Source organism: Alligator mississippiensis, chromosome 3, assembly GCF_030867095.1.
Source record: "Alligator mississippiensis isolate rAllMis1 chromosome 3, rAllMis1, whole genome shotgun sequence".
Lineage (NCBI taxonomy): Eukaryota > Metazoa > Chordata > Crocodylia > Alligatoridae > Alligator > Alligator mississippiensis.
In genome coordinates this window covers 80,163,854-80,179,303 of record NC_081826.1, presented here as the reverse complement: position 1 = coordinate 80,179,303, position 15,450 = coordinate 80,163,854, and the positions used below count along the sequence as shown (strand labels likewise).

Here is a 15,450-nt window from a genome sequence, read left to right as displayed (position 1 = left end):
CATGGTGCTTATTGGTGAACACACTGACTTCAGCCATCCTTGGAGTGTAGGAAAAGTCTGGGAAACTGAGTCACACACATGTAAAAGGCTACATATTTCAGAAGCCTAAGGTAGGTTTTTACTAGTATCTTTGGGTGAGCTTAAAGTTGGTTGATGGGGTTCACTGCATTTTGCAATTTCCTCTTTGAAAAGTAAACTCTCAATCACTTGGAATCTGACAACGTTCTTGTGAATGCTATTCTTTCAATACAAGTACACTTAGATGTTTTTTCTGATTTTGAAACCTAGTGTAAAAGAGATTTAATTTGTTACTTGCAGTGGTGATGTACCTCAGTTCAACTGATCAATGAAAGAATAATAGACTTGGATCCCCTGCTTTTAAGAATTAACATCCACCAAAAGCTAAATATTTCATGAATAACTATGGTGCAGCTGAAAGACTAAAGAACAGGACACTGTTGTTGCTAGTAAGATGTCCCTGCTATAAAAATGAAGTATTTCCTATAAGCTGAACAAAAAGATGTGAAAAGAGATATCTTGAAGGTCAAAAGTCATGAACTAACTTGAAACAATGAATGAGTTTAAGACAGTCTCTAGTACAACATTAACCCCTTTTCTTTCAGGAAACCTCTATTCCTAAACTCCAAAGGTGACCTTCACTGCTTCAGGTTGCATGTCTTATTTGACCAGCACCTCATAGGTGCTGACTTTGTTTTTTGCCGGTGGGTGCTTGCACACTTAAAATCAAAAAAACGGTACTTTACTTTTAGTTTGGCGCATTCCTGTGTGAGCCTGGCAAATGCCCAGAAGAGGCAGCATGTTACTTCTATCTGGCTCTGCAGTATCTGTATAGGTTGGGTGCTTTTGTGGGGCTTTTTCAGGACTTGTATCTAACAGCTGATTGACTCAGCTTTAGCTAAAGCACCAAAAAGACCAGCTGAAGCACTCAATCCTTCCAGTAAATTGCAGGGTTTTTTGTTTGTTTTTAACATTCATAAGCATGGCTCCCTGGGTGCTGACAATCCACTAATTTCTTTTGGTGGGTGCTTGAACCCTGGAGCACCCATGGAGTCACTGCCTATGCAGCATCTCACATCAAGTCTCCAAAAATGGACAGAGGAAAAGCTTAGGAAGCAGGAAGGCAAGAACTGAAATTAGATGAGCTAGTGCTTGCTGACAATGTCCAGTACCCATAGGTGAACAAAGTTCAGACTTTCTAAAAAATGGTTACCAAAGTTGACGGAGATCCTTGAGACAGTATGTCAAACTTTTGACCCAGGCATCAAACCTGCACTTGGTGGAAAGTGCAGATTTGCAGAGGAAAAGGGAGCGGGTCATCACCATGGAATGCCTGCCTCTCTCTTAGCATCTCCAAGGTAACAGTTAACAGTACTGAGCAGATGAACACTGCTTAAAGAAAGTCTGTAGTCTTACCAGCTTCATACTTAAGACAAATCAACCCAGAGAATGCAGCATCATTTGGAATAGTCCAAAAAATAAGAAAGTCTCATTTGTTTTTGAATTAGTCAATTCATGTCCTTTAAAGGGAAGGTCCTCACCTATGGTTTGTACAACACTGGACTCCCCTGAGGATTGAAACTAAAGAGATCTTTCTCATTGCTCCAGATGTGACCATAGTATGCACTACTGTATCAGACACATATAGGGCAGCTGAATGGATGTGATCATTATCAATTGTCGTAGGCCATGGGAGCTTTTAGTTCTTATTAAGGTTGCCGAGCTGGCTTTAGAAATGCAGATAAATCACATTTAGATAAGACCACCTGATGGTCAGCCATGCACATCTGGATACTAACAGATAACAGACTTTACAACACTGCATGTCTTTTCCCTGGATGTATACTTGCAGACTCTTCCTGCTTCAACCTCCACTAGACAACAGCTACTACAAATGATCCTAGTACAGGTGGGAATAAGAACACAAAAATCCTTTTGAAGGAACTCAGTACCTTCTGCCAGCTTGTTTCTATATGGCCAGCTGACAGGGCTACGGGGCCAGGGTTCACAGCCCCCTACCCCTGGCAAGAGGTGGTGGCTGTTGCAGTGGTCCAGAGCCTGCGCCCTCCCCCAAACTGCCTGCCTGCTACAGGAAGGGCACGGAAGACCAGCTCCCCACTGCTGCATGCACTCAGGTGAGGCAGGGGAGACCTGTGACCCCCTGCTCTGTGAGTGGGGCAGAGGTGGGGGCAGGTGTGAGCTGCCCACTGTAGGCTTGGGCTCCGACCCTGCTGCCCTCCCCAAGGACCTCCAGAGCCTGGTAGGTGCAACCTGGCACTGCAGCGAACCGCAGGGCCATGCAGGGAAGCTGCTTGCTGCCATGAGCTTTGCACTGTCCTGGCAATGCACCCCCTGTGCGCATGCTGCATGTACAAGGGGCACCTTGCTAAGGCAGTGCAGAGCTCGCAGTATCCAGCAGCTTTCCTGCATGGTCCCGCTCTACCCTGCAGTGCCGGGTCACACCCACTGGGCTAGGGAGGCCCCAGGGGAGGACAGCAGGGTGGAAGCCCGAGCCTGAGCCCCTAGCAGGCAGCTCACACCCATCCCCACCCACACACAGATCTGAGGGGCATGGCTCCCCCTTGCCTCCACAAGTGCACAGCAGTAGGGAGCTGGCCCCTCCCCCTTTACCCCCTGAATGAGCCACCTGCAGCCCTGTCCCGCTCCCTGCTGGGGCCCTGCAGCTGTACATTGGAGCCCCGGGCCCCAAGCCCCCATGATCAAAGCCCCAACTGCAGCTCCACTTGCAGCCCCAGCCCTGCCCAACTCCCTGCCTCCCTATGGAGGCCTCAACCCCTGCTCCCCTTTCCTGCAGGTTGCCTGACCACCCTGCAAGACCACCCTTCTCCTGCTCCCTCCCAGGTCCTTGCAGGCTGGACTCTGCCAGCCTGCAGAGAGCTCTTTGCAAAACTGCAAAATCTACAGATTTCCCCGCTAAAATAAGAAATCTGTATGTTCCTCTCGTAAAGGGGAAAATCCGTGGTTTTTTCCACTTTCCATGGGAAACAGAAAACCCAGATCCCTGGTCTTCACAAAAAAAGAAAAAAAGGTGATTACGTACTTAGCTACATTTATTGCAGTTAGGGCCATCCTTTTTGGCAGATGTGACAGAGCACTGCTGGTGTCTGACACTTTAAGAACCTGAAGCGTCAACTGGCAGGTGTGGCCCAGCTCTGATGAGCGGCCATTTTAAGATCCAGGCCAGCAGAGCTTGAGGCGGCACTCTGCTGCCTGGCACTGAGGAAACAACATCTCTTGGTAGAGCTGCTGTTCCAGTAACACCAGAAGGTAAGGGCAAGAGCTGATAGGGTGTATGAAGGGCAGCCTCCTGCCTAATTAAGACCTTAATTTTTGAGCAACAAGGCATGGCAGGCGAGAAAGGCAGGTGGTGTGCCCAGAGGCAAGTTGGAACTAGCACTGTGGCTAGTCAGGGAGTTCCCCACTTTGCCACAGCAGTCATGCCACAAATTAGCCCTGTACTATTCTCCAGTGCCACTTTGATCCCCTTTCTCTGCCTGATCTGCTGCTCTGCTTTCTGCTCCCTGTCCTATCTGCCACTGTGCTGCCTTTCCCCTCCCTGATCTGCTGCCAACCACTCAAAGGTTGCCTGTGCCATTTGTGGCACACATGCTGCAGGTTGGCTACCCTTGATCTATTGTAACAAGGAAGCAGAAGTTCAGGCCAGACTAGAAAATGAATAGATTAAAGAACAGCAGATGTGTTGTACGTGTTCAAGTCAGCAGAGCGTGGCAAAATTAGGAACACAGGACCATAAGAAAGTAGTACAGAAAAAGATTTCATAAAATCATCTACTCCAGCATGCTGCTTATAGTAGGATTATCCCTAACTAAACCATTCTAGCTTTCTTTCTTCTTGAGCATTGGGGGAGGAGAATGATCAATGTTAATCCCTTCAGTAGGCAAAGCAATAACGCTCTAAACTGCCCATTGGTAAATTGCATCAAAACTGTCACTTAAGTCCACAAACAATATTCTGGAATATGCAGCAGAACTTTCCAGAGTCCTTCATTATCCACCCTCCCATGGCTCCCATTTTTAGCACAACTCATAACTACAAATAGTTGAGAGGCTGAAAGTTACAAGAAGGTTCCTAAAAATCAAAACAATTAATACTTGGAATGATCTTCCAAACAAAGTATTGGATGCAATAAACAAATTGTTTCAAGATGGAGCTCACCAAGTTTATGGAAGGAGCAGTATGATAAGATAAGGGCAGTCTTGGATCAGCAGATATGATATATGAATTCAAGTATTTGATATTCCTATAAAGAGGTTGAAAAAAACTTGGATCTTCATTCAAGAGGGGTTTGCAGGGCCCACAGAGGTGTTCAGCTTAGTGGTTAAAGCTGGGGGGTGTTACCAGAGTCCACAGTCAGAGGCAAGCCAAAGTCAAACTAGTGCTCATGTGCTGAGCCAGAGGGGTTACCAGATGCAGAGGTGAGGAGGCAACCCAAAGCCAAACCAGTGCTCTGAAGTGCAGAGACTAGGTACATGGGCAGTATGCAGGAACAGGCACCAGGGAAGTCATACAGATGACAGCTATGTACAGACTGGGGCCAGTTTGAGCACCAGGGGCCAGATGCTGCAACAGCTTCTTAAAAGCAACCCTGGAACCAATCAACAGGCTCAGTGTTAGCTGTCCTCCTTAAGAGGGATAAGTGTTGCTGACCTAGCTGACCAGCTGCAGCGCAGAGGCCTTACAGGGGTCTAATAACCCCAAACTTCAAGGCTTCTACTAAGCACCAATGAAGTCTAGGAAGAATTTGTCCTCCCATTTAACCTATATTTTAACCTTACAACCTCCCTGTCAGTGTAGAAACTAGGCATTGACAGTACACTTGTCTCCCCTCTTCTTTGCTGTGGCATGCAGTAGGGTGCTTTGTGGCTATGATGTATAAGAATAGTCAGATGGAATGATCTTGCACGCACTTTGGACAAACAAGTGCTTGTGAACAAATGCTATGTAGAAGTGCACGTGCCTATCCCATGAGGCGCGTCTCAACTTTTCCATGGGTCTCGGTTCTCTTACAAGCGAACAGCATGCTCCTAGCGTTGTAAAAACGGCACTCGGGTAAGGGTAACCACTCTCTCCTGCCACAATTTGTTCATCTATATAACTTGGGAGGAAGATCTTAATCCTTGTGCGTGTTGTCCTTAATCCAGCCCTGGCGTCCTCTTCTGGGGCTCCGCCTCCCCTGCACCCTGCCTTACACCAACCTTCAAGATCTTAAATAGATGTTCCAGGGCGCACAGACTATGCTTTCCTATAGTGCCTTCTGAGGTAGGTAATAAAGATAAAGCAAAACAATACACAACTCGAAGATCACTCCAGGGCTTAGTCCCTTCTCACAGTCCTCTAGCCTGGACTGTAGGATCTGCAGTCAGAATGGTCCACTGTGAGCCACTCTTGCCCCCACTGTACTCAAAATTGTTCTCTGTCTTCTCTTTCAGGTCCCGTGTCTCTGGTCAGGTCCCAATCATTTGTCCCCAAGTGCCAGAACAAACCTGCAAGTAAGTTGTTTGGCTCCTCTGAGCTGCCTCAGTGGGCTTCCTACTAGCAGGCTGCTTTCAACCATTCGCCCCTCCCAGGGCTTCCAAACCACACTTCTGGTCCGCTCATCTCCTCAGGTTGGGCTTTTTAACCCAGGCGCAGGGTTCCTGCTCTTTAAACACTGGTGGCACATGCTGGGGTTTCCTTGGCGCTTGTCGTCTCACTCAGCACCATTTTTCGTCGCTGCTTCACCACCTTGTGCTGACTCAGCAGGTAAAGTGCTTCTCGTGTTTCCTCCATGCCATCACGGGGAACTTGACTCTTCAAGTAACAGCGCTATATGAAGATCTTACAAGTTTAAGCTGCACTATAATGAGTATGTAATAGAGATACTCTGAGCTTTATCTCTAGAAACACAGGTTTCTTCTGTATCTGTACCAAACTCTCTCTTTACATTATTTCTGGGGCCTAATGACCTAACCTTTCTTTTGTTTACAAGTCAACAATATCAATACTTTCTATTTTCAACATTTCATTTCCCCCGTCCCCCAATTTGAGAGAGATTGCAATAAGCAAAAAATACATACAGGTACCTTAGCATGAAGCTCCATCTCTATTCAAAAGAAGGATTTATTTATGTCACACACATAGCTAATAGTACTATTTGCTAAGTTATATATAGTATAATTATCATTCTGAGTGAAACAATATTTTGGTTCAATAAGCAAGTAATAAATGAAGTTATTTTAGTTTTTCCAAAATTTGTTCCCCCTAAGAGAGAACCTATTTCTTCATGGAATTCCTTGCCAGGAATTTTACTTCTCTAGTTCTAAAGTAGGTATAAAGTAGTTGAAATTATATGTTAATAAAATATTAGGGCAGACTCATAAAATCATTCACTGGCAAAGCAAATTAATCTTTATATTTGGGTCTGGAAAGCATTTATCAAACTGTGCTATTTTCTACTATATAGCACAGAAACATTTCCCAGGACATTTTCTGAGATATCAAGATGACACCCAGCAGTTTTAACTGGCTTGCAAACAACTGTCTTCAAGAGCTGACTAGAAAGGACTAACAAAAGCTCTCTTTCAAGTCCTCATTCAATAAGGACTCTGCTTCACTATCACTGGAAGACAAAAATGAATCGTTTCTAAATTAAAACTCTTGATGATATTTTGTAGCATTGGACATTTGAGCCACTGGAGGAACAGAAGCTACTAGTGGAACTAAAGTTAAATGGCCTCTCTGAATCAGTTTCTCTCTAAGATGCTACCCTGTTCTATCTGCTTCCTATGGTCAAATGGCTTCTGCAAAGAAGGAAAATAGGTTGAAAATAGTCTTGGCAAGAGTCGGGAGAAACCTTCCTGGCCTTAAGTCAGACTTGTAAACATGTTCAGCAATCACAACTAAGGTGAGGAAATGTCCTGTTCTATACATGATGCCCACTCTTCTGTGCAACATATACACCTACCTGTACAGCCACTGCTTACAGGAGAGCAGGGAGCTTTTATTGTTTGCCACTGTAAGGAGTATCTTGTTCCTATCCATTGCACAGCAGAGAATTCTGGAAACAGTATAATGAGTGAATGGGACCTAAGTCTTAGCAGCAACCACAATTCAGGTCTCTGCTTCCATTAGCCAAAAGAAAAAGGGGAAATAACTGGTTGTTGTTAGGCATTAGCAGAAAATAGCTCAGATGGCCAACCACATCACCTATGAATACCCTTGCAGCCCTCCTTCAGGTGCGCAAGGTCTCATTGACATTGACCATTCTTCCTATTGCTGGCTTTCTGGCCCTCATGCTTCCAAAATATGTGTGGTGACACTTGCTTCATCATCATCAAGAAACAGAAGAAAAAAGGACAGATTATCAGCTTGGGTTTCTTGGTGGACTCAGGCACAGGGATGCCTACACTGTGAACCCCAAATAGCCTTAAGTATAAAGATCAGAACTGAGACATTCAGCTTAGCCAAGATGGTGAAAGTTCTGAGCATGTATAATAGTAGGAATTTTGGATGCTTAAATTATTTGCTGGAAAAAATTAAGCATCTAAAATTTCTCAAGCACACACGTGGTTAGATAGGGTTTTTGTGTATTACTTACTAGATTTAGGTGCCTGAATTCTGCCTAAATTGTGCTTCAAGCACCTACATCTCTTCTGATCTATCCCTAAATCTTTTGTTTTAGTGTTTGTTTTCAGTGTGTCATTTTTTTTAAATGTATTTACAAATGGGGTACTCTAATGTAATTGTTTTCTTGCACTGTCCTCATTTACATTCTTCCTAATAAGAGTCCTCTACGCTTATCTTTTTCTTAAAATGGTGCCTAAGGCTAATGAAGTATTATTACTTACTGTTTTCATCTTTCTCAGTCGCTGATTCCTACACATATGCCATCTTATTCATTTAAACCTCTGCTATGTGACATGATGGCACAGTGAAGACATTCCCCAAATTAAACAGGAAAATTGCTGTTTCTTATATTAAGTTTTATTTTCTTGTGGCAAGAAAGACTAGCTATAACTCCATAAAATCTAGATCTATACTATACTTTTTTTTTGCTTGTGTTCTGTTTTCTTCTGCAAATCTCCCCTATGCCTTCTATAGAGTATACTCACTGAGTTTTGCAGTTCTTTCCAGAATCCTCTTTCTTCATCATAGTGCTAAGGCTTTCCTCCAAATTCTCCTTCACTTAATTAGAAGATTGAAAACTAAAGAATTACCTTCCTATTAGTTAGAGCCGAGGGCCAGAAGATACCATATGAAGTGTGGCCAGACACAAATGTTAATTTAAAAGCTAATAGCCAGCTCAGTACCATCTTTTGTTTTGCTGTTACTGAAGTCTAATCAGAAAAGGCCAATGGTTGTTTTGTCTACCCTCTTAAGTGGTAACTTTAAGCTGTACTAATGGGCACATTTTTAAAAGTCCATTTTTATTTATAAAGTAAATCTCTCCAGAATGCAGTGGTCTAACTTATCATGTATTGAACTGAAATTAGTTGAAAGTATGGCTGCTTTCCAAAAAATTCAGTCATTCAGATTTTTTTTACCCTGATTTAGGCATATATTTCTGATAACTAATTGCATATAATCATTAAAAGTATCCTTAGCATATGTAGGAAGTTACTTTTCTGCCCTTTTAATTTAATTTTCTTCAGGATAACTAAATGAAATGCACATTAAAAAGTTTACCCTATAAATTACTAAAAGTCTATATTCAAGACTGGAAGCCTACTGAGATTAAACCATCAATTAGCACAGTATTTAGTTAATAACCTACTGACATGCCAAAATTAAAATCACAATTATTAAAACATAAGTAATATATAAAACGTTACTATAAATATATGAAATTTTCATTTATACCATTTTAAAATAACATTTCAATAAACAATTTATCTACTACAAAGGATGTCATGCTTACCTCTGATTGTGAACTGAGTTTGACAGTTACTGACAAATATTGTATTTATTTTAAATTGGCACTTTATTCCCACTGAATCTTAAAAACAAAATCCCTTCACTTTTTTCCTACCTCTAGCACTACCCCACTGTACTTTAAAAAAATAATGAGCCAATCACCTGAACCTAAAGACACGATTTAGGTGCATAACTGTAAAATTGAATTTCAGTGAATGCCACTCCTGGAGTTTGGCACCTACAGGTAGGTGTAGCAATGCTGAGCAACATCACACCTAATCCTTTTTTGGATCTTGCTCTTAGTCGCTGCAAAGTAGTATACAGCAAACCAACAAAGATGCAGCCTAAAAGAAAGCGCAGTAAACATGATTTTTACACCTGAACAACACGGTGGTGACAATTATAACAATACCACTCCAATTTTAACCCTGCTTCATTCAGGGTCAGAATTAGGATGACATAGGAACTTGAATAGTTACAGGACTATAAAAGCAGTTAGATTGTAATAAGCATATGTACTTCCAAGAAGCAGCTCCCCTATATTTTTAAGGCAGCCAAGATGTACACTCATCCACACCCTCATTTTCCAATTACATGAATATCTTGAAAATGCAGGTTTTGGTGTTTTGTTTTGTTTTTTAAAGCCTCTAAATATCAGAGCTTTAAGTCCAGCATGTCATTGCATAAGAAAATATCATTTGCCATTTTAGTTTCTGCTAAAAAGTTTACAGCTGTGCTCCTAGTATACAGCTAATCAATTTAGCCACACTGAGGTCTCCAGGATGGATGAGCCAAAGACCAGTGCATATAATTTCTTCAAATGGCTCCCCATGTGGAGATGTATGTAGCTCAGAGAGGACTATAATCACCATGTTTTTATAGATTGTACACAATATATTTATTTAAGAAGTTCTGGATTCTGGAAGAAATAGTTTCCCTCCCCCGCCCCCCTTGAATATGAATTAGGTAAAAAAAATACATTCTTTTGCTCCATTCTCTTTTTATTCTCTCTGATAAAATAATTAAATAGGTGACCTTTATACTGGTAAATTTTATAATCTGTTATATTGTACTCTACAAGTACATTTTAAGTCGAATGTGATCAAGATGTTTAATTGTTAGCTCATCAGAATAAGAATCTACAGCTCTGATTTTAAAAGGTTCCAAAACTATAGTAAATCAACTATATAAGGCAGAAAACAAAAATAAGGATAAATGTTGCAGTAAAACAAAAATCACTCTAGAAGCATAATACTTGTAATTTAAACTTTGAATGTTCCAGATCCTAGACTACACTTATGCAGCCCCACAGAAAGTTTAAAGTTTGGCAGTACTTGGTGGGAATGCAGTCAAGTGCAAAAATGCAGAGGTAATTTAAAGAACTATCAGACTATGTATTATTACTTTTTTCATAAACAGTGTTAAAACTATAGTTACTATAATATATTCAATGGTTCCATACAATTATTATAGTACCTCAAACATTCTTGGTTCACTCAAAATCAATATTTTCATTTCAGACTGCAGAAGAATCTAACTTTTGAACATACAAAATATTCTTTTTTTTCAGTAAAAGAAATTCAATTACTTGTTTATAAATATTCAAAACTCACTTTACTGTTCCAAGATTGTGTGTCCTCCTGGATCTCTATTTTTTGCTTCATCAACTCTTCAAGGTGTTTTTTATCTTTTATAATCTTCTCCTCTGTGTCTTTTAACTTCATACAGTATTCAGTCCAAAAAGATTCAGAGTGTTTTAACTCACTCCTAATAGAAACACAAGAGTAAGATCATCCAGCTAGATAGAATTGTTCCAAGGCAGTTCCTCTCCATAAAGGTATGTAAAACAATTTTAAATCAGTAAAGAATTATTGTGATTCTGTTGGGTAAACTGCTTGAACATTTATATACTAATGGATTTCAGACCATCTAATCCAGGAAAGATTATCTTGATTCTAGTCAGAATACAATCTTATCTGCTGAGGTACTCAAATATCACTATTGAAGACCACACAAAATAGATAAGTATTATATCACTTATCTTGAAGTAGCATCTACACCAGATTTTGCACCACAGTGCTAGTCATGGTATAAACAAGATAAATGATAGCCACTGCTCCAAAAAGCATCTTCTAGAATAGAATGGTCTTTCTACATAAATTATTTCACAATGACATCTACCTCAACAAAGTCACCATTTATTTCAAAACAGAAGATAAATCCATCCCATAATAGCACAGGTAAAATTTTAATAAAAGAAGTATGATAATATGCCCTTGGAGTATGACAACCACATTGGACCCTCTGTCCCATCAGTCACAGTACGTCTAATAAATTTTAAAGACTACAGGAACAATAATGAATTAAATCACTGAATTAATTTAGGTAAATTGTTTTGGTACATCAGCAGTTTGGTCAAAGTATTGCTACCAATCCTCCCTGCACCCTGTCTTCTTCCAGTACCAATATTGGTCAGGATGATGAAGGAAACAAACATTTAGATCAACTTGAATCTTTCTGAAACCTTGCACAGAAGTTGTAAGATCACAGGATCATAGGACTAGAAGAGAACTCATGAGGTCATCTAGTCAAGATGGCTACTCAGAGCAGAATTATCCCTAAACCATCTCTATCAAGTGTCTGTTTACCCTGCTCTGGAAAACTTCCAGGGATTAATAATGCACTACCTCACTAGGTAGCCTGCTACAATGTTTAACCACCCACTCACAGTGAGAAAGTTCCTCCTAATCTTCAACCTCAATTTCCACTGCTGCAGTTTGAGGTCACTGCCACAGTCCTGTCCCCTACAACCTTCACATCTTAGAAGACTACCAAATCCCCACTCACTCTTCTCTTCCCTAAACTAAATAGTCCTAGTTCTATCAACTTTGCCTCATAAGTAATGTTGGCAAAACCTCTAATCATTTTGGTCATTCTGGTAGATTCCAAGTATGGGGCCCAAAAATGGACACAGTACTCCAGGCGAGGCCTCACCAGTGACCAACAAAGGGAAGAATTACTTCCCTTTGCAAGTGGCATTCCTGTTAATGCAAGGTATGCCATCAGGTTTTGGGTTTTTTGCAACCAGTTCACATTATTAGCTCATATTCAGCTTCTAAAAATACTGCAACCCCCAGTACTGCAGCCTAGCCAATCATTCCCCAGTCTGTACTCGTTCATGCAATTATTCCACCCTAACTGCAGGAATTTGTACTTGTGTGCTTGTTGAATTCTGTCTGATTGATTTTGGACCATTACTCCAGGTTATACAAGTCATTCTAGGTCCTGGCCCAAACCCTTCAGAATATCTGCAACTCCAGCCAATTTACTATCACCTGCAAATTTGCTAAGCACGCACTCAATCTGATCGTTCAAAGTATTAATGAAGATGTTAAACAATACCAGACCCAAGATGAGACTCCCTGGGAAACCACACTTGATACATTCTCCTAACTTGTCATTTAAACATTGATGACTACTTGTTGAGTACAATGATTCAACAACTTGTATATCTATCTTACAGTACTTTCATATAGTCTGTATTTTCTTAGATTATTAATGAGAATGTCATGGGAAACTGTCAAAAGCCTTTAAATCAAGATATATCAAATGTACAGCTCTTCCCCATAGCATAACAGGAACTCATGTTGATCAGGCATGACTTGCTCTTGGCAAATCCATGATGGCTAGCAGAATTGCCAACTCTCATGATTTTTGGTGTTGTTGTTAAAGTCTATGCTTCAGGAATGTGAAAAACTTAGCTCTTTCATACACACACTCCAATTGCCCGTCAAAAATGACAGGGGAGGAGCAGTGACAGAGTGGCACCACCCAATGCTCCACACTGCTGTCGCTCTGCCTCTGGCCCTGTGGCCCCGCTCCCCCCCACCGGTCATTCTTGACGGGCAATTGGCTAGTCTTTAATATATGCTGAGCACGTTCAATGGTATGGAACTTCGCTGTTCTTCCCACTCCCCCACCCCCATTCCCCTCTGCCTCCAAGGAGCAGGGCCATGGAGGGGGGCAAGGCCAGCACAGCTGGCCTCACCACCCCACTCCAGACCTGCTGGGGGACAGTGCCGCCATGACAGCAGGGACTGAAGGGCTGGGAGGGGACAAGCCAATGCCGCTCCTGCCCCTCAGTCCCCACAGTCATGGTGAAACTTCTGTCAGCACAGAGCACTCTGATTGGCTGTTTCAGTAAGCACTGTCGTTGGCTGCCGAGACAACCAATCAGACTGCAAATAAAGCGTTACAGACAAAGAGAGTAAGGCTTTTATAATATTGTGGGGGGGGGGGAATATATATATAAAAAAAATTAAAAAATTTTTTTTAAGTTTTTCATATTCCTGAAGCATAGATTTTAAGAACAATGCCAAAAATCATGAGTGTTGGCAATACTGTGTCCCCGATCATCTTGTTCTCCTCCAAGTGCTTTAAAATAGATTCCTCATAATCACAAAGAAGAAGGGCTGTAAGGGAACTTGAGAGGTCATCTAGTCCAAACCCGTGCCTGAGGCAAAATCATCCGTATCAAAACCATCTGTCCCAGGGGGACACAAGCGGAGGCCCCAGGGCACCCTCCCATGGTGGGACCCGAGACAGGGCTGACCCACTTGAAGAAAGAAATGAAAAGCCCTGAAAATGGGGCGTACTTACTGTTTTCAGAAAGAATGGAGCCATGCCGGGATGAACCGCCCGCACAGTTCGTCAGCCACTTTTATTGATGGCTGGGAGTGGTGCCAGCCAATGACATCATCAAAAATCGCAGCCTGGCTAATTTAAAAGCCAGCAGTGAAGGAATGGAAAGGGGACCAGCAACGCTGAAGCCAGGAGGCAAGGCTGCTCCTGGGCTGAACACGGGCTGTGTCAGCAGCCTGACAAGGAGCCAGACGGAGACCCACAGGAGGGGTCCCAGTATAGCATGAACTGAATTAACGTAGCTGATGTTAACATAGAGTGTAATAATAGTGAAATGTAACCATGTTAGTCTTGTCCTGTAAGCAACTTGAAAACTCCATTTTGTATCCTTCTCCTTGACATAAGTGAATGAACTTTGCATAGCCTTTATGTATGAGTGCGTGTAAAAGGGTGAATGTTGAGAGAATGGCATAGAGACGGAAGAAGATTCAATTGTTTATGTAAGCAACAAGCCGCCAAATGTAAGTTAGCAACCACTAACTAACAAAAGGCTGAAGAATCCCTTTGAAGCCTGAAGGCACAAAGGACATAACAGAAGAAGAAATTCTGCCAGACAGGCAACAAAAACACTCCAAGGCTAAGATAAGCTGAGGACAAAAGAACAACCACAAAAACAGAAGCTGGGTATGGAAAAACCCCAAAGCACTGAAACAAAGGATGCCAATCCCTATAAAAGAACAATTTGAAAATGCCAAGTTGGGCAAGTCTCTTTCTCTACTGCTGTTCCATCGGACCACAGATGCATCTGTTCACCCCACTCCAGCTGTTATCTTTAAATCTGCTATCTTCAAATCATCATCTACTCAATAAACCTGGGTTGGCCACCCTGGGCTGATGCTGAGCAACTATTGCTGGCAACTATATCTGGTATATGTGTGGATGAAATGGTTGTTTTCTGTATGTGTATGCCTGTGTGTGATTATGTGTATGATGATTTGTGTGTGTTTGTATGAACAGTGTGCTTGAACCTCTGTGTCTAACTCATGTAATCAATAAATGGGGCACCTTGCCTTATCCCCCTTTATAAAAGTCTCACTCATGATTTGAGCAATTGGCAATTTGTGTAACACCAGCTCCATTAAAAAAGGCATCTCTCTGGCTTGGCTGGGCAGCTGGGCCAAGGACAACAGCATCGAGGAATCCTGAGGACCACAGACGCTGGACCTGTGAGTAGGGTGGGCTGAAGCCCCGACCCCCAACTATTCCTTTCTATTTTCCTTTTTTTTGTGCTGTTGTTTTAGAGGGCCCACAAGAGCCCAGAGCAGAGAGGGAGACTTTAGATGCCCCCTTGGGTCAAAGGGAAAGAGGCGAGGCAACTCAGCATACCACTATGACTCGAGAGAAGAGTGAAGGGACAACAAGAAATGGGCAGGGAGAGAGAGCACAGGCAACGACATCAAGGGACAGGCCACAACCCATCATCCGGCCGTCCTGACAGCTGGCGCATGATTGGGGTGTAGGGGATGTCGAGCCCCAAGAATGCCCCCTAAGGGCAGCACCTGGACTATGAGAAGGAGCCCTGCCACTGAAGAAAAGATCAAATCATGGCAGGAAAGTGGTGGGGCCTCCCTCAGGGGCAAATGCAACCCAACGCCTAGGCCTTAAGGACACACCATGAGGTTGGAGCTGGGTGTGCACTCTAAAACCACTAGAAAGCACCTATAAGAGGCCAGACGGATGCACCATCCTATACCAATTACTTGTCTAACCTCTTAGCAAAACTACACAGTCCACCCTGGCACAAAAACCAAGGCATAACACCCTAACCTGCCACAGGTAAAGCAGGGGAACCATGGT

General features: G+C 42.4%; 1 protein-coding gene across 1 annotated transcript in view; it reads right to left on the bottom strand.

Annotated features, from left to right (window-relative positions):
• CCDC178 (coiled-coil domain containing 178) overlaps positions 1 to 15,450 on the bottom strand; it is a 381,945-nt gene that overhangs the window by 270,956 nt on the left and 95,539 nt on the right. The window contains exon 9 of the mRNA XM_059724137.1: positions 10,566 to 10,719. Coding sequence (XP_059580120.1) covers positions 10,566 to 10,719 — 154 coding nt within the window. The remainder of the gene's footprint in view (positions 1 to 10,565; positions 10,720 to 15,450) is intronic.